This window comes from Macrobrachium nipponense, chromosome 5 (assembly GCF_015104395.2).
Source record: "Macrobrachium nipponense isolate FS-2020 chromosome 5, ASM1510439v2, whole genome shotgun sequence".
Classification (NCBI taxonomy): domain Eukaryota; kingdom Metazoa; phylum Arthropoda; class Malacostraca; order Decapoda; family Palaemonidae; genus Macrobrachium; species Macrobrachium nipponense.
Window position 1 is genome coordinate 18960610 of NC_061107.1, and position 19707 is coordinate 18980316.

The window sequence follows — 19707 nt, forward strand, 5'->3', positions numbered from 1 at the left end:
CTTGTTGTGACAACGCAGGTTCTCGTGAATGAAAGTGTTCGAATAGGTCCAGGATCCAGAATAGGGCTATGTCATGCCTGTCCGTAGGCCTAATGATATTCTCTTAGTCTATCAGTTATTAACCTGCTATCACTTATTTATTCGTTTCTCTGTTCAAGATATCGTGAATATTCAGCAATGCTGTAAATAAACATCTATTCATAAATTACCATTTTCGAGCGCAGGTAGGGAAACAACTGAAGCATTCCTTGCGCTTCCTCTTCGCCCTTGAAAATGCCCTTCGATCCCCCCACCCTCCCCATCCCCGCCCCTGGCTTCCCCGAAACCCGAAAGGTATATCGTTTCCTTCCACTGATCCACTCAGCCGTTAGCGGTCTTGCGTGCGGTTGGGAAATCACCGCTCACTAGGCTGAGAATCTCTCTGTTCCTATAAGTAAAAAAGATCATATGGATCTCACCACTGCAGCTTTCACTTGTTCCCATATTACTTTGGGTGGAGCATCCAGGTCCCCTTTTCTCCCTCTCTCTCCCTCGACTGGTGGGAATTGCGGGGGAGGGGGGGGGGGGGTGAGTGAGAAACGCGAGTCTCTGTCACACTTTCTGACGATGAATCAGTAGACTACTAACTGGTGCAGAGTTTAGTTGATCGCAGACGTGGTTTTAACCATTACCGGTAGTTCTGGATGCTTTGTACGATTCCGGTTTGGATATCTTAGAAGCATTCAGACAAGTTTTTAAACTATAATTGACAGAAATGGATACAGAAGCTTCAACAAGACGCAAAGTTATGTTTGAGGAAAAGGTAAGCTCTTCCAAATGTCATTAAGTTCATTGTTCCCAGTTACCAACGTCAACAAAAATATATTAAGCATCTGTATGAAGGCTAAGTTTTCAAATTAGTTAAAGCAAGTTTAGTAGTCACTTCGGTGAAACTGCCGATACTTCTTTTATAAGTAATTTGAACGAAGTCTTTAATAGTCACCGGTAAGCTCTGAATCATTTCTAACAAGACTTTCACCAATGAAACTATTTATCTTTTATAGCTAATCGTTAGATTATTTTGAACTTGGCAAGAGGTAAACCATCTTTGGAATGTTATGACAGCAAACCATTCAGGCGTAGCAAAGGACATTGACCAATACCGAGCGCGAGTATCCCCAATGTCTTCCTCCCTAAATAAGAATTTGGCAGTTGACCTTGACATCGGTTATGGTAGTAATGTCCATTGTATGGATTCAGTGTCTTAAGCTTCTAATCGTTTTACTTTCGCTTTCGATGGTCTTACGGGCATGTGTATCAGCACTGAAATTGAATATAGAATGAATGAGCTGTTTTCTCATAAATAAATTAATAAATATGAATTTGAAGGGGAAATTCACTGAACGAGCCGCTATGACTGAGAGATACTAAAAGTAAGCAAAATAGCATGAGAAACAAACAATAAGCACATAGAGCACGGTGTTATCCAGGATATTAATGAATGTGGAAGGTTTTTTTTCTTCTTTTTATGGCTACTAAAGTACGGGATTCGGTTACTCTCCGTTATCGTTAATATTGCGAATTAAGGTAAATTAGCCCAATTCGACTGATTTCAGTGAATTCAGCCATGCCGGAAGTATTAGGGCCTATTAGCCGTCTAAATTTTCCCTCTAATATAACATACATATTAGTGAATCTGTTAAAATACATTTAGCCTTGTTGTGGTATGCGCTGTTGTATGGGAAATTAGAAGTACGCAAATGATACAAGTTTGCGAGTGATACCTTCTATGTTGTAATAGATGATTTAAAAATAGTTTACGACTTTAACTTGGCCCCCTATTTTCCTTTAGGCGTAAATTGTGTTTCAACAGTATCTGTAATCATTCAGTATAGGTTGCTCACTACTTTGCACCTTGGATCGTTGCATTCACGCATAAGTTTGTTTGTATGGCGTTTTTACGTTGCATGGAACCTGTGGTTATTCAGCAGCGGGACCAACGGCTTTCTTTACACAACTTCCGAACCACGTCGAGAGTGAACTTCTATCACCGGAACATTCCCGCATATAAGAGGAGAGCGAGATCGTGGCTAGCGGGTGATCGGTACCGCCTGTCGTCTGGTTTTCTTTCTCATAACTGTTTTCAGTTTCCTTAGTTCGCTTACAGTTACACTTCAAAGTTTTTATTTTTATTTTCGTTTTATCTTTCTTGATCAAAGGCTGCATAGTGTACGGACTTGTTGCTAGTCTTTCTTCATCATCATCTTCGTCTTCTTCTTCTTTTAATGCAGGTAAACTGTTTAGACTACATTGACACTTCAAGTGTTGACCCAAATACGTAGCTACGCTGTACTGCAGTCATCATTTGTTGAGATTTTCTTAGCGAAGATTTCTGGCCATGATATCGGCCAAAGAACTTGAGTTCGATCTTGTGTGACAATGTTGTTAGGAATGTATTTTGTAATACGCATGTCTACGGAAACTAATGATCGTCATACCGCCATGGATAAAACCTGAAAATAATGAAAATGTGCAACTGCTGCTAGTGCAGGCTTGTGAGCACCGTTACTTTCGTATCTGTGCGTCTAGATTTTATATTCGATTTAAAATCGTTTGGCGTTTATTCATTGTCTGTATTGTATTTGTATGCCAGCTTAAGTATGTGTACATGGTGTTACATTTCTAAGATTCCCAAATTCTCTATTAATTCTTTACCCCTGAAGTTTGGCTGAATTATGGATCCCATCACATTCTATGCTTTCAATGCTTTATTTTCTAATGAATTGTCACTTCCGTCATTAAACTCGGTTTCTTTTGAAATTCTTCTGTCAGTGTGTCAAAGGTGCTTCTCTTCTTGGAAAAACTGCATAGATTAGAAACAGTATAGATAATTTGTGCCCAGAGTTCTGTTTTTTTTTTTTTTTTTTTTTTTTGGGGGGGGCGTGTCGTTTTTACCAAAACTGAACTTTTTCTTCTATAAATGTTATTGCATATGTAAGTATATGTACAAGATGAAATACTTGAAAATTTTATTTTAGGAGTATTCAGAAGAAAAATTGGGTATGCGGTCTTTGCCCTTCTACCCGATTAGATGTTATTCAAAGTACTGACTTTGGTTAACTGAATTTTATTTAAAATCACTTACAAATATGGTGGCCTATATCATATTCCTATTATGACTTGTATTTCCTACTACTGAAGAATGATGTTAATGTTTAATAACAAAATTTATTACAATAAGACTTGCCCCAAAACTAAAAATTATTATTTATTACTTTGTAAGTACAGGTCAATGAAAAGGATAGTCACAGCAGATATGGACTTCCAGAATTTTTTTTTTTTTTTTTTTTTGTGGGGGGAGACACCCGAACGCCCCTCCCCTCCCCTCCCCCCCTCGGTACAGGCATGGTTTAATATTATCTTAATGCTTATGTTGGGACTTTGCGATCCCATTTTGGAGTAGTCCTATTGGTGTCAGGTTTAATTATCCAAGAAGGTATTTCGCCGGCGAAATTACACATGGCAAACGGTTGGCTCTCCTCACTCAAGGTTCGGGAAACTGCATTGTTATGTGAAATTTCGGCCTTATTATGATAGCTTAGGCTTCTATCCTCCTTCCTCAGTTAAACTGAATCCTGAGGAATTTGGTTTGATAAAGGAATCCACTCGCAACTTTTCCAGCAAGTTTATCTCCTTTTATTTTTCCCGTGGCCTTGGCTAAATATATATTATATATTGCTTCATTCATTAAATAAATGCAGGCGCTGATACTGTTTTAGGAAATAACCTGCTATAGTTCAAAGGGTCAAAAGTGTTTTGTCTGCTTGATACCGGAAACTAAACAGGTGAATTTATGGGCCCCTGAACACCTATCACCTCCCCTCCCGCGTTACCATTGAGAGCATGTGTATTGCTTTCTGTTTGTGTGTGTGGGTTCGATGTCCATGTGGCCTCTGCTTTTGAAAAATAACCCTTCATGATATACGAAACATGGATTTGCAGATTCATGCAGAACTTTCGTACCTTTGTTGATAGCGCATTTGAGAAGATAGTTATGGACACTATTAGGCTACATCCAAAGATTAATTTCATGAATCTCCGAAATTTTCGAATTGCACGTTAATCACAAGCTTCTTGCTAGCCCATTACACCAAAGCTGGGGATGGGATCATTAGTTTTAATTGGCCGAGGATAGGGCAGCGCAATGATGATAACTATTGATTCAAAAAATGTATTAAAGATCCACCGTCTAGTCCAGACTATACTTAGGTCTTCCGGCAACTTCACTGCGTATGATCATCAACTGCACTGCATTTTGAAATAGTAAACCTGTAGTAAACGCCGTCATAGCGTTCGTGCTTCTACAACATAGCGAAGTGAAACGTATTGACCCAGATTATACGAGACTCCTTGATATTGGAAAAGCAGTATTCACCAGTGTATTCACTTGAGGCAATTCGATGTTTGTTCAAGTTTTACATTTACGTAAAGAATGAGAAATGTTTCTTTTGTCTTTCAGGACCATGGAAAATACAAGTGCCAGACTTGTGACGAGTGTTGCTTTCTTAAGAATCTTCAAAGAGAAGGCAGTGAGCGACCCTCTGATTGTCAGAATCTAGTGCTTCCTCCTCCCCCTCCGTGGTTCGACAAGGAGAAATTCCGAAGGTAACGCTTTGGATTGTTGTTGAATGGTTTTTAGGAAGGTATTTGTCACTAGGGGGTGCAGAATTCATTCAGAACTTAATGATGGGAGGCAGCGAACTTGACAGAGGACTATAGGCTTGTGGTGATGTAATTGGAGCAAAATATTGGATTTGCAAATTTACTATGATCCCTTGTCTTGATATCAGCCTAGGAGGATCTTTTGTGATAAAGCATTGATATTTTTTCCAAAATGTTCCTTTCGCTTCGAGTTAAAGATACCGGACATAAAGTTTTGTGATATTGATTTTTTTTTATTATAACTATCTTAAACACAAGACGGTAGCTAAATTTCCCCATATCTGCAGAGGCCAGCTGTGGTTCCAGAGTAACTTCTTGTGCGTGATAGTAAGCAACTTGATAGGACTACTGTGCCTTCTAAGTTGCGAATCCATTTTGAAGGTTCTGGCCTTTACTAGAAGGTCGTCTGATATTGGCAAGGCATACAAGAGGTACCTCCATACTGTAAATCACGTTAGACTCTGGTATTCTCAAGATATCTTTGACCCTAGTACTAGGTAAGTAGTGAGTTGTTTGTTTAGATTGCCTACGACTAATTTTGTACAAATTGTAGTTTAATTGATCTAGATAAGCAAATGTCATTTTTGTTTAAGGGCCTTTTAACGTCCTGTATGTATGAACAAAATTATTTGCCTGCCGAAGGTAATCCATGCAAGATTTAATGTTTGTATATCATATAAATACCTCCTGGTGCCCATTCATTTAAAGTTAATAAAGTTAGGTTAGGTTAAGGAAGAAAGCAGAACTAAGAGGATAATCCTCTCTCCTCCTCTCTCTATCATCTCGTCACCTCTTCTCTCATCTCTCTCTCCTTCTTCCTCTCTCTAATGACAAGAATAGCATTGGTCACATTGGTTCGTTCGTATGTCTTAATTCACAATTTTAATTTACAAAATCATATTTTAAAAATATGGATTTGTTAAATGTTCCCGTAATCGAAAGCTTAATCCTCCAGAATCATGTAATCCAGTGTCAGTGTAGATTGCGCAAGGAGATTGTGATATGTTGAAATTCAGTTATGGCGCTAATCTCAGCGACTCTGTTGTAATCCATGTGTTAAAAATAACCAAAGCTATCAGGAGTGGGAAACTATGTATCAGTGTATGTACTTACTACAGTTAGCAGCAGGATAGCTGGGTCTGTAGGCTATCATCGCCGGCATAACCGCTTTTCAGTCTTGGATTTCCCGGAGCAAGTCACTGGTGACGTTGACAGTGGAATTGTATTTTGTGAGCAACAGATAATCTGGGAATCCCCACTTTCGCCTCTTCACCCCCTCTTATGTTCATTGTGCACTATCTGTCTTCCTTACTTTCATTTTTCTTTTTCTTTCGCCTTCCGTGGTGACTTTATTGTACTTCACGATCTCGTTGCCTTCCTCCCGCCTTTCTTTGTTGTTTTTTTCAGTGCCCTCCCCATCCCCTCCCCTTCTTAACTTATTCCCCGTAGGGTGTAGTGTCGTCAGTGCTGCTTATGCGGTGCACTGTAGTCATTAGTTAAGGTTCTCTGCAGCGTGCTTTCTGCCCCTATAGGTGCAACCCCTTTCGTTCCTTTTACTGTATACTTCCTTTCATATTCTCGTTCTTCCATCTTAATTTTCCACCCTCTCCTAACCAGTTTCAACAATCCCTTCAGCGCAGCATGTCTTCATAGTTCCCAGTGCTTGCCCTTTTTCCTATATTCTATATGAAAGTCAATAAATTATAAATTTATTGTTACTTAGATTCTTGTTTTCTTTAGTCCTCTTTCGGTTTGCCTTTTCCATAATTCTTCCCTTTCCGCATTTGTTTCCTCATTTTTCATCCTGTTTCATTGTTCTCCTTCATTCCTTCTTCCCTTTCGTCAGCCTAGTTTTCCCATTTTCTTTTAACTTTTTATAAAGTCGAGAAGTAAATTATGATTAAAGATGGCCCATTTACAGATTTCATCGTAAATGATGAGAAAACACTAAAAGACAATAATAAAATATAAGAATCAATTTTTTTAGAAAAAGTACACGGACCTATAAGATATAATAATCAATTTATTTAGAAAAAGTACACGGACCTACCAGAGGCGGGAATCATTACTTTGGAGGGCTGGACATAAAACCAAACAAATGAACATCGCTGAAAGACGTTTGCGGCGTCCCTTACAGCGGCACCCACTTCATTTTTTTTTTTTTTTTTTTTTTTTTTTCGCCTTGCCTCCGTTCTCGCTACCTTACCTCTGGCTGAAGTGCGCCACCTCTGCTGCTTTTAACTTGAACTTTTGATTTTTCCCTCAATTCCATCTGTAGATCTTTTTACCAAGTCTTTTTTTTTTTTTTTTTTTTATCTATCTGTCTGCGTCCTATCCAACCACACAGAAGTCCCTTTTTTTTCTGTTAAATTTGTGTGCTCGTGCACGTAAGCGCGCATCCGTGAACGTTTTCCTTGCACGTACCTTAAATGGTAGCTTTATCAGGAAGTATTTGCTAAGTAAAACTTGCAGGCGTAAAAAATTATTGCATGTTGGGGCTTAATTAAATGTTCACAAATAACGGAAATGTGTGTTATTAAAATACTCTGTTGAAAATGAGGCATGGAAGCTTGGTACCGGTACGTAGTGCATCTGTTTTCATGGTGACTTAAAGAGAAAAAATGTATCTGATTTTATATACAGTATCCTATACTACCATATAACTAGCGAATTTTCAGAATTGCTTCTCCCCCGTAGAGGGGTAGGACTGGGGTAGGACTGTCAGTGGATCTCTTGCGGTGCACTGTAGTCATTACTTAAGGTTCTTTGCAGCGTGCCTTCAGCCCCTAGCTGCAACCACTTTCGTTCCTTTTACTGTACTTCCTTTCATATTCTCTTTCTTCATCTAACTTTCCTTGACACCATTCAAACCTTGTACTGTCAATTTCCATTTCAGCGCTGAATGACCTCATAGGTCCCAGTGTTTCTATTTTAATGTTTGTTCCGTATTTTTAAGGGCATCAAAATCCATCCAGCTGGTGAGACGAATGCACACAGTTTCTCACATGGATGCCAGGAATGCCCAAATAGCAATGCCCTCGCAGGTAGACATGGTTGTGACTCAGTGGGCCTTCTTTGGCTTGGTCTTGACGCACGGGCAGCAATTGGGCGTCAAAGGCACGAAGGTTGACGAAGAGGCTTTCGTTCACTTTTGGAAGACGATTGGATACCTCATGGGTATCGAAGATAGGTGAGTTCAAGATAATACTTTCATTGCTCATAGTTGTCTTCCTACTTTCTGTAGTTTTTTAAATCTTTTATTAGAGAAAATATACAATATTCTACAATTTTAACAGAATTACATTCAGAATTTTATCCGATGAGAGTATTATTGTCTTTCTTGTAACAATACATTCTGTAGTAGGGACTAGTGAGATTCAGCTTGGCAAATGTAGTGGCATAGAATATATGGCTCCCAACGACAGTGCTTAATTCATCGTGCATGCTGTTCCTGACTTTATCCATACCAATTTAGATAGCTGGTTTGGAATCCAGTTAAGTCATAAGTTTTTATTATTAACCGTACTATGATTTTAGATGTTTAGGTAAGTAGAACATGCCTGGATCTTATGTTTGGAAAATTAAAGTTATTAGAAAAGTTTCGTCGGATGATTTGGTAGAGACCAAAGTAAAAATTTTGACGTCAAAAAGAAAAATAGATAATGCGGCTGAAGATATCTTGCTGAGAGTGCGATGTGCAAGGCTTAAATAGTTAAGTAATTCGAATTTCTAAGTGGCTTTGAATAAACCTTTTTAGTTTTTATATAAAGTACATACATAGTCATAGATTGCGGAAAGTTGACTGATAGGTTACTTGATTGTATAGGACGAAAAATTGGGTAAAAGGTACGGTGCTTAATCCGAAGATCATGTCTTTGAGTCAGCCCCTTTTAAGGAAAATTCTGCCTGCAGTAGCTGACATTGCTGATAATGGCAAATGTTTGCCGAAGAACTGATGTTCTTGTCTATTTCTGAATAATATTAAAGTTTTCTATTTGTAAGTTTAATGAAAAGGTGATGTAGTGCCAGTGGCGCTTTATATTCAGGATTATTTTGCTATTATTTTATTTCTAATTGCTGTCCTGTGTCACAACCAGTATTTTTGTTTCCCGTTGGAGGGTAGCGCCGTCAGCCCACCTCATTCGGTGCAATGTCGGCATTACTAAAGGTTCTTTGCAGCGTCCCTTTGGCCCCTATGAGTACCCACTTCCATTCCTTTTACTGTACCTCCGTTCATTTTCTCTCTCTTCATCTTACTTTCCACCCTCTCCTAACAATTGTTTCATAGTGCAACTGCTTTGATGTTTTCCTCCTGTTACACCTTTCAAACCTTTTACTGTCAATTTCCGTTTCAGCGCTGGATGGCCTTAGTTGCCCCAGTGCTTGGCATAATGCCAAAATCTATATCTGTGACTTTAATGAAAAGGTGATGTAGTTCCTGCGGCGTTTTATATTCAGGATTATTTTGCCAAAATTTTAATTCCAATTGCTGTCATGTGTCACAACCAGTATTTTTGTTCCCGTGCAGATTCAACCTTGCCTTTGGGAGTGTGGACGAAGTGAGGAGAAACTGTCATGCCATCGTTCATCAGATGATAATCCCGTCAATGAAGACTCCTCCTGAGGGCTTTGCTGCCATGTCTGATGCCCTGCTGGTTGGGGTCCATCTCATGGTCCCTCCTGTCGACCCTTCGGCGTTTATGAACTTCACCAAGGGCCTCTTGGGATTGGAGGAGGATCTGCGGAGTCTAACAGTCTACTCTAGGTTTATTTTAAATATTATGGTATGTTCTTGGTTGGATGCATTTTCGAATTTCTGCTTTGAGGTTCCACGAATTAGGACTTTCCATTCGGCCCCTAGCTGCAACTACTTTCATTCCTTTTACTGTACCTCTGTTCATACTCTCTTACTTCCATCTTACTGTCCACCCTCTCCTAGCAATTGTTTCATAGTGCAACTGCTTTGAGGTTTTCCTCCTGTTACACCTTTCAAACCTTGTATGTACTGTCAATTTCTATTTCAGCGCTGAATGACCTCATAGGTCCCAGTGTTTCTATTTTAATGTTTGTTCCGTATTTTTAAGGGCATCAAAATCCATCCAGCTGGTGAGACGAATGCACACAGTTTCTCACATGGATGCCAGGAATGCCCAGATAGCAATGCCCTCGCAGGTAGACATGGTTGTGACTCAGTGGGCCTTCTTTGGCTTGGTCTTGACGCACGGGCAGCAATTGGGCATCAAAGGCACGAAGGTTGACGAAGAGGCATTCGTTCACTTTTGGAAGACGATTGGATACCTCATGGGTATAGAAGATAGGTGAGTTCAAAATAATCCTTTCATTGCTCATAGTTGTCTTCCTACTTTCTGTAGCTTTTTTTAAAATCTTTTATTAAAGAAAATATACAATATTCTACAATTTTTACAGAATTACATTCAGAATTTTATCCGATGAGAGCATTATTGTCTTTCTTGTAAAAATACATTCTGTAGTAAGGACTAGTTAAATTCAGCTTAGCAAATGCAGTGGCATAGAATATATGGCTCCCAACGACAGTGACTAATTCATCGTGCATGCTGTTCCTGACTTTATCCATACCAATTTAAATAGCTGGTTTGGAATCCAGTTAGGTCATAAGTTTTTATTATTAACCGTACTATGATTTTAGATGTTTAGGTAAGTAGAACATGCCTGGATCTTATGTTTGGAAAATTAAAGGTATTAGAAAAGTTTCGTCGGATGATTTGGTAGAGACCAAAGTAAAAATTTTGACGTCAAAAAGAAAAATAGATAATGCGGCTGAAGATATCTTGCTGAGAGTGCGATGTGCAAGGTTTAAATAGTGAAGTAATTCGAAGTTCTAAGTGGCCTTGAATAACCCTTTTTAGTTTTTATATAAAGTACATACACAGTCATAGATTGTGGAAAGGTGACTGATAGTTTACTTGATTGTATAGGACGAAAAATTGGGTAAAAGGTACGGTGCTTAATCCGAAGATCATGTCTTTGAGTCAGCCCCTTTTAAGGAAAATTCTGCCTGCAGTAGCTGACATTGCTGATCTTGGCAAATGTTTGCCGAAGAACTGATGTTCTTGTCTGTTTCTGAATAATATCAAAGTTTTCTATTTGTAAGTTTAATGCAAAGGTGATGTAGTGTCTGTGGCGCTTTATATTCAGGATTATTTTGCCATTATTTTATTTCTAATTGGTGTCCTGTGTCACAACCAGTATTTTTGTTTCCCGTTAGAGGGTAGCGCCGTCAGCCCACCTCAATCGGTGCAATGTAGGCATTACTTAAGGTTCTTTGCAGCGTCCCTTCGGCCCCTATGAGTACCCACTTCCATTCCTTTTACTGTACCTCCGTTCATTTTCTCTCTCTTCATCTTACTTTCCACCCTCTCCTAACAATTGTTTCATAGTGCAACTGCTTTGATGTTTTCCTCCTGTTACACCTTTCAAACCTTTTACTGTCAATTTCCGTTTCAGCGCTGGATGGCCTTAGTTGCCCCAGTGCTTGGCATAATGCCAAAATCTATATCTGTGACTTTAATGAAAAGGTGATGTAGTTCCTGCGGCGTTTTATATTCAGGATTATTTTGCCAAAATTTTAATTCCAATTGCTGTCATGTGTCACAACCAGTATTTTTGTTCCCGTGCAGATTCAACCTTGCCTTTGGGAGTGTGGACGAAGTGAGGAGAAACTGTCATGCCATCGTTCATCAGATGATAATCCCGTCAATGAAGACTCCTCCTGAGGGCTTTGCTGCCATGTCTGATGCCCTGCTGGTTGGGGTCCATCTCATGGTCCCTCCTGTCGACCCTTCGGCGTTTATGAACTTCACCAAGGGCCTCTTGGGATTGGAGGAGGATCTGCGGAGTCTAACAGTCTACTCTAGGTTTATTTTAAATATTATGGTATGTTCTTGGTTGGATGCATTTTCAAATTTCTGCTTTGAGGTTCCACGAATGAGGACTTACCATTCGGCCCCTAGCTGTAACTACTTTCATTCCTTTTACTGTACCTCTGTTCATACTCTGTTTCTTCCATCTTATTGTCCAACCTCTCCTAGCAATTGTTTCATAGTGCAACTGCTTTGAGGTTTTCCTCCTGTTACACCTTTCAAACCGTTTACTGGCAATTTCCGTTTCAGCGTCAATGGCCTTAGTTGCCACAGCACTTGGCATAATGCCAAAAATCTCTATAAATCAAATCAAATCACGGATTAGTACTTGAATTTAAATATTTTAAGCAGTTTTTTTTTACAAATACAGGAAAGATTATATATCTACATTTTGAAAAAAATTAGTCACATCGGTGATACTCTTTAACAGCGACTACATGAAGATTTGAGGGAGACTTAAATTCCTATGATTATTATAAAGAAGTTCCAGTACTTGAGTCTTGAGACGTGTACTACCCATAAGATTCTCCATATAGTAGTTACAGCAACACTTGACTTGCGTTAAAATTTACAACTACGTAAATGTAGTCTGGTTTTCATCATTGTGGAAAATAGTAAAATTTTATTTTGTGGAATCTTAGTGAATTCTTGAGGAGTATTAAATATTCTTCCTTATTTTTCTATGTATAGTAGGATTCGTGTAACATAAGCAGAAATATACTGGAATGTTGACAAATCAAATTTAATTAAGAAAAGTGTACAGAAACTAGAATATTTTTAATTCAAATTTTTCCATTTCTTGCCACTAAGCATTTTTTTAAACTTCACAATTTCCTAGTATTTAGGTTTTAATCATGACCACAAGTAACTTAGCATTTAGTAACTGGTTTCAGACATTAGATATGCCTAAATTGCTTCTACATGTGGCAGATCCAAACTTACTATATCCAATTTCTTATTTTAAAATAATTCAAGATATTTAGGCCAGCTAATAAGACAGAAGAGTAAGTCGGTATTTTAATTTTATAAAATAAAATAAAATATAAAAATTGTTTTTGTAATATATGCATATTAGGAGTAATCAGAAACTCTGCATAGGTGAATTGCAGTATCATAGTTGAATAGTGCCAGCCAAGTTTGTTTGAAATTGTAATGAAAAGTACTAAACCCACTTTGTCCATCTCTCACAAACGTTGGTATTTCAGATGTGGAATTTTAATACGTGGCTCTACATCCCAGTGCTTGGAGATTTTCTTCGGCGCACGGAGAATGGCCTCCTCAACTTCGCCCTCTTTGTGTGCAATATCCTTCCAATGGTTCCTAGGTATCCCTCTGTCACAGAGAGGATTGTCAGCTTGTGGCGACAGCTGTTCAGATATATTGTGGGGGTTGCCAAAGACATATGGGTTATGTTAAGAGTACGTCATTCCTAATGTTTAAACAGTGTAATTTACCTTACATGCAACGCATTTACTAAATGACTGTGATAGCACTGTAATTCCTATGTAGTATAATATGCATGTTGACATTTCTAGACTAGGCACTTTGTGTATCTCAGATGATGATGGCTGCAACTTTCATGCAGTTTCTATAGTTTAGGTAAGTTGAAGTATTATTTTTAAAAAGACAGTAAGATCCTTGTTCGTGGATTTTACTCTTAGATTTATGAATGACTTCACTTTCATGTTCAAGATGTAAAACTATAAAAAAATTCTGTTTCAGACATACATACAGATTCTTGCTGTGTGACATGTCGTGGTCAAATTATTTTTTATACTCTGTTCTTAGAAATTCAGGTCATTACGGAACTTATTTTAAAAGACAGCCAATTGATATTTCTGAACAGAGTATTGCGCTATAGTAGATTCACATGAACCGTGCATTTGATGTCTGGGCCTGTCCCTTACCACGCTTCTGATTGGCTGTTGGTAAGCCAATCACAGGACTGGAAACTGACTCGAGAGAGAGTTTACATGTTTAGTGTCTATGTTCCACCTCTCCTGAGGTATACGTCCTTCCAAAGTATCCCTCAGGAGAGGTGGATCATACGTCTGGCCTATGTGAACTCTCGAGAGAGACTGAGAGTTTCCAACCCTGTGACTGGCTTATCAACAGCCAGTCAGGAGCGTCGTAAGAGGCTGGCCTAGACATCAAATGCACGGTTGATGTGAATCTACTATAGTAATGTATTTTTGAACTGACAAAGTATTGTACTTAGTATTGAAGTCAGAGGGATACCTCCAGTATTGTAGCAAGGACGAAAGGTGTGGATTAAACGTTTTAAAAAATTGTATGAAATTTAATGCAGTATATGAAGGATACCTCAATTAATTACTTTAAATAGGATTCTGAGGAAACCTGAAAGCTCAGAAGTCACAGTTTGTGATGAAAAGAATTTTGTGGGTTGTATATTGTTAGATGGGCATCCATGCCTGAAAGACTTCGGGCGGAGGCTTTTAAGAAAAATGTTTTGTTTAGCACCATCTTGAATAAATTTCTATCCAGTACGCCTCACAGTTGGTTACATTTTGCCACGTGCATTGAAAATCGTGCAGCAGTACTTTTGGAGAAGAATTTTCATGAATAATCAGGAAAAGTCGAAAAACAACCCCTGACTCGGCCTCGAGCAATGTTACCCCTAACGAAAGGAAGCTCTACTGCTAGCGTTTAGACATAGAAGCACACGCTCATCTTTTGTTGAAAGATAACAAATCAGCCTAGCTCGTCAGGCCTTACAATGTTTTCTGTAGAACGGATAATAAAAGGTAAAAACTGTTCGCCCACGTGTTTAAAAAACACGACTGTGACACTTACGTGGGAAACTACGTACTTGCAAATAGTACAAGGACATGGAATATCTCAAACAGGTAATGGCAATCAAAGTTGTTGCATTATTAAAAACTTCTGAAACAGATTGGTCAGCTCTGGATGGATAATACGAGGTTAACAGTAAGGTAGACCAGGATTAATGGACATTACTTCAGGTCCCTTTCAGCGGTGTTTTACGAAAGCGTGGATCCCCGTGTCATAAGTTCGTCGCGTTTTTCAGAAAAGCGAGCATTTTTTATACATCAAAAGAGCGGCTGAAATTTGTATCACAAGAGCGTTAGCCAGACTTCACCGTCTGTTCCCCCTGCTCACTACCAGCGCTTGAAAGATTTGAAAAATTAACTCAAAGCTTGAAATGAAAATTTTAAAATCTCCGATTTCTTGAAAAATTATGTACAGAAAGTTCTGAAACAGACAATCTAGGGAAAAATGAAGACAGGTTTCGGTCAGACTGCTTAGTGTTCTTTTCACTACTTTATTGTCAGATTTGCGAGAGTTTTTGTTTAGAAGACGGTGCCATTGCTGTATTGCACAACATGGAGCCAGAGGAAGCAACAGGTACTGAAAAACAGATTAAGTCCATCATTAAACTTCCCCTGGACTCAACTTCTTTAGTGTCTGAGCATCAGCTTGATGACTAAAGGTGCGTTCACGCGGTCGAACAATGTCCGACGGACAAACATTACTACCAATTAACAATTGTCTGCCGGTCTTTGCCTTGTGAGCAAAGTAAAAACAGTGGTATACAACCTCATCTGGTACCACAGTTTGTTGCCAGATCTACTTCCATCGTTTCAAAACGCTTATTGACGTCATCCTGCTTCCTATGATATGGTACGTTGTTTGTCCGTCGGACAGTTGTTAGACCGTGTGAACGCACCTTTAAGCTGTGTCCACACGGTCGAACAATGTCCGACGGACAAACATTGTTACCAATTAACAATTGTGTGACAATCTTTGCCTTGTGAGCAGAGTAAAAGCAGTGGTATACAGCCTCACCTGGTACCACTGTTTGTTGCCAGATCTACTTCCATCGTTTCAACGCTTATGACGTCATCCTGCTTCGCCTATGATATGGTAACAGTTTGTCCGTCGGACATTGTTCGACCGTGTGGACGCACCTTTACAGGAAGAATGGAGGGCCCTTATTTGGGCAAAGGAGACAGTGCATCCCATGCTTTCTCGAAAAGTACCTGAAATTTGGCATAATTTAGGGAATATATTAGATGGAAATAGTCGGTCCAAGTTTATTATCTGACTTCGTATGTGACCACCTTGCATTGACACACACTTCAGCCTGCGTTGAAAGAATATTTTCCCAGCTAAATCTGGTGAAGACGAAACAAACGCCGCTCATTTGATGGTATGTTTTGTCGCGCTTTTTTTGAAGGGTTTCAATTCTGAATCCGCTCTTTCGTAATACGCCCCTTTTCAGCGTCCCCTGGGACACCTCTACCTGTAGGGCCTTTCCTTCTTTGTACTGTAGCACCTCTTTTCATAGTCCCTCTTCCATCTTAACTCTCCACCCTCTCCTAACAAATGTTTCATAGTGCAACTGCGTGGTTTTCCTCCATTTAGAGCACACTTCAAACCGTTTTAATATCAATTTCTCAGCTCTGAAAAGTAAATTCCAGAATGGTTGGAACTGGTAGATTACTTTGCAATAAAGATCTAGGATATTAGTTTTGTATTTAACCTTTTTTTGTGCGGTATGCAACGACATCAGTGCTATTGCTTGGTGTTTGTGGCTCTTCAACAGGACTGTAGTAATCATCGACAAGATTTTTTTAGCTTTTTACTGTGGAATTGTTGTGGTATTCCTAGGAAAAATCGTATTGACTTAATCCTCGTTAGTGTAGGGGAATCGATATTCATTCATTTTTAGTTTATGTAAAAGGTGGAGTTTAATTAAGCTCATAGAAAATTTTAAACTGACAACCGGAATGTTGCTTTTAAGTCTGAAACTATTCTTGATCATGACCATAGTCCGAGAAACTTCGTTATTGCTAAGAAAAAAAAACTTATTTGCGCATGGTTTCCCAATTGATTATCTCTGAATTCTTAACAAAAACAGTGTTTAGAAAACTGAATAAACCCTGAAACTAGATAATTTAATCCTGTGTATTTTCAGGGTATTTTTGTCCGGTAGGGAATAGTGCCGTCAGTGCACCTCACTCGGTGGACTCTAGACTACTAAAGGTGTTTTCATTGGAAACCCCAGTGTTTGGCTTGACAGCCTCATCCTCATAAGATTATAGTTTTTAAACAAGTATATAGGAAGAAAATGGCTGCATACGTCATCTCCCAGAAGTCGCCCCCTTGCAATTGCGTCTTGAGCCATTATCATGTTGCTATAAATGAAGCTTTGGTTTCTTTTGACTCGACTACCGTTTTTACCCCGTTGCTAAGTTTATCTCTCTCTCTCTCTCTCTCTCTCTCTCTCTCTCTCCCCAGTACGCCCAACTTTCTTGGTATGAAACACTATATTTTCAAGATAAAAAGTGAGTGGAACTTCTCATATTTGAGATAATTCCCCTCCAGTGATCTCATAAAGATCACCAGAGGTTGTCAAATTGCCAAGCATAACGTCAAAGGAACAGCTGTTCAACAAGCAAAAAATCTTAACTGTGCTTCTAACACCTATCAAACTAAATGTCAAGCTCCCATTTTTTTTTATTTCTAAGAGAACTATAATTCATCGTTCTTTCTTCTAGCTTCAATTCCCTTACTTCAACTGTATACAGCGCCTCAGTGGCGTGGTTGGTATGGTGTTTGCGTCCCACCATGGTGGTCGCGGGTTCGATTCTCGGCCATTCCATTGAGGTGGAGAGATGTGTATTTCTGGTGATAGAAGTTCACTCTCGACGTACGTGGTTCGGAAGTCACGTAAAGCCGTTGGTCCCGTTGCTGAATAACCACTGGTTCCATGCAATGTAAAAGCACCATGCAAACAAGCAAATCAACTGTATACACAGTTTGCTGCTTTCGAGTATTGTCTGTCTGTCTTTGGCAAATACTTTTTTTAAAAGCTTTTATTTCCTCCTCTGAAGTGTTGCCATTATGGTATCATTCCCCTACACTTGCAATTTAGGTTTTAATCACAAGCCTCCTTTCTTCTTTTACTCATGAGGCGGGAAAATGGCAGTCATTTGGAACTTGTTAACCAAAATAAGTAGTGCAGTATTCACCAAACATCACCGTTGTGCAGTAAACAGGTAGAATCTTCTACGAAGCTTAATATACATTTCTCTCTCCTTTCCCACCATTATCCCTACTCTGCCCTACACTAAGGGGTCGGTTGCCTGATGCGCCTTGCCTTACGACATCAGGCATGGTTTATCATTTGGCAAAGGTGTTTTTACGACCGCATGCCCTTGCTGTCACCAACCACAGTTATTGGGGGTGGGCCTCGCCTTGACTAAAATGTCCACCTGCAAGGCAGCAGTTTCCAGTTATTGGCGGTGGGCCTAGACTTTTGCTAAGAAGTAAGTCTGCGAGGCAGCAGTTTCCACGGTTACTGGTGGTGGGCCTAGACTTATACTAAAATGTAAGACAGCGAGGCAGCAGTTTCCACAGTTATTGGTGGTGGGCCTAGCCATTGGCAAAAAAAAGTAATACTGCGAGGCAGCATCTGTCCTTTTAGTCGCCTTTTACAACATGCAGGACCTATGATGGTAGTATTCTTACAACCCCATTCGCTGCAACTTCCCTGCAATTACTTTTTCTTATCTTTTGCCAACTAGTGGTTCTGTTGTTAATGGCGGTTAAACATTGTACTAAAGTCGGTAAATATGTAAATCTCCCTAATTGTCAGTACCGTAATCAAAATCAAGACTGTATTTTATATCACTTGTGTTTTTCAAGAGGAGCATCAATCCAACTCTCTGAATACTATCTACAAAGAAAGCTCAACGTCCAAGATTTCTTGAGGAAAATATTAGCAATACAAACTCAAGATAAATGTCTACACGATATATTTGACTTCCTGAAAAGCACACAGCAGGGAATGTAAAAATAAAGATAATCAGAAAAGAGTAAGTTGTCATGAGATGGAAGACAAGAAGGATCAAAAGAACGCAAGGCCCTTGTTCTTCGTTACACTTTCATCAAATCTTTGTATTATCTACACAAACAGCATTATTTATTTTCATTCACGTCGTATCTGAATGTGGCGGGATCACAAGCTTAAAAAAACAAACGGGCAAATCCCCCCACATAAACCTAATCGCTCCCGCTGCCCAAATCACCCTCAGTCACACTTTCTTCTTTACACAACAAAAATCACGCAGGACAATTGACCTATACCTACAAAAAACAAAAGAACAAAAATAACACAAAACACACGTACTTACTAGCATTCCAGATACTCCGGGCTTTGCTGTGCTGTCTGCTGTCGAGGTCGCAGAGATAGCAACCACAAGCCAAAACCAAGAGCCACAACAACACAACAACAACCAAGGAACACAACCACAACTCAACACAACAATCAAGGACCACAACAACAACACAACAACAAAAAAGGAACACAATCACAACCCAAGACCACTGCACAACCAATCACCAACAACACAAAAAAGGCAACATACACACCCACTAACAACAACCCTGAACCACAACTCACATATAATAACAGGAACTCACATACAACTCAACAAAGACCTCACAGCACAACAACTCTTAAGCAACAATATCAACTAACAAAACAACAACTAAACAACAAACAAAACACAACTTAACTGACTTTCAATTCCTCTAATAAACTGCTGTCTAAACTACTTATCATCACCAGATCTCACCAAAGACTGACTCAAAAACACTAAAAACAGAACTCTAACAATCAGCAGCACCAGCAGACAGCCCAGAACCCACCAACAACCAATTCAGTCATTAACTATCCATACAGCAATTACACCCTCTCTCTCTCTCTCTCTCTCTCTCTCACACACACACACACACACACACACAGACGTTGTCAAATGGAACTCCATAACTCCTCCATATGAAGACACTTATTGTGGATTTTTCTAGTTACCATACTCCTATACTACAACCTATCATTTTTTTTTTTTTCAACTCTGCAGCTCAACAAATGTTCTGTGGTGTCAACAGACTTCCTACACAACTGTCATAACATCTTTTCTCCTCTACCTTCATAACAGTGCTACCATCTTTGCAGTTCAATTCTTTGTATGATTAAAACATCTACAAACCTTACCTTAGTAATCCTTGTTCACTTTTCTTCCATTTTCTTTATTATTTCGCTTAATATGTACTT

General features: G+C 39.2%; 1 protein-coding gene across 2 annotated transcripts; it reads left to right on the forward strand.

The window, feature by feature from the left end:
• Positions 1 to 385: 385 nt before the first annotated feature.
• LOC135215224 (uncharacterized) lies at positions 386 to 14380 on the forward strand. Of its 2 annotated transcripts, XM_064249726.1 has the most exons (6): positions 390 to 802; positions 4499 to 4644; positions 4989 to 5198; positions 9786 to 10019; positions 11361 to 11616; positions 12809 to 14380. In XM_064249726.1, exons 1-6 carry the CDS (start codon positions 755 to 757, stop codon positions 13034 to 13036), a joined length of 1122 nt encoding a protein of 373 aa, XP_064105796.1. In that variant the 5' UTR covers positions 390 to 754; the 3' UTR covers positions 13037 to 14380. The 2 variants fall into 2 exon arrangements, with proteins under 2 accessions (XP_064105797.1, XP_064105796.1); XM_064249727.1 differs by lacking the exons at positions 9786 to 10019; positions 11361 to 11616; positions 12809 to 14380 and adding exons at positions 7658 to 7891; positions 9230 to 9683 and having other exon boundaries at positions 386 to 802.
• Positions 14381 to 19707: the final 5327 nt, after the last annotated feature.

Bases quoted from the DNA above. Each gene is read 5' to 3' on its own strand.
- LOC135215224 (XM_064249726.1), top strand. From the start codon at position 755: ATGGATACAGAAGCTTCAACAAGACGCAAAGTTATGTTTGAGGAAAAG. The intron at 803-4,498 runs GTAAGCTCTTCC...TTTGTCTTTCAG, and splicing joins AAGTTATGTTTGAGGAAAAG to GACCATGGAAAATACAAGTG. The intron at 10,020-11,360 runs GTGAGTTCAAAA...GTTCCCGTGCAG, and splicing joins CTCATGGGTATAGAAGATAG to ATTCAACCTTGCCTTTGGGA.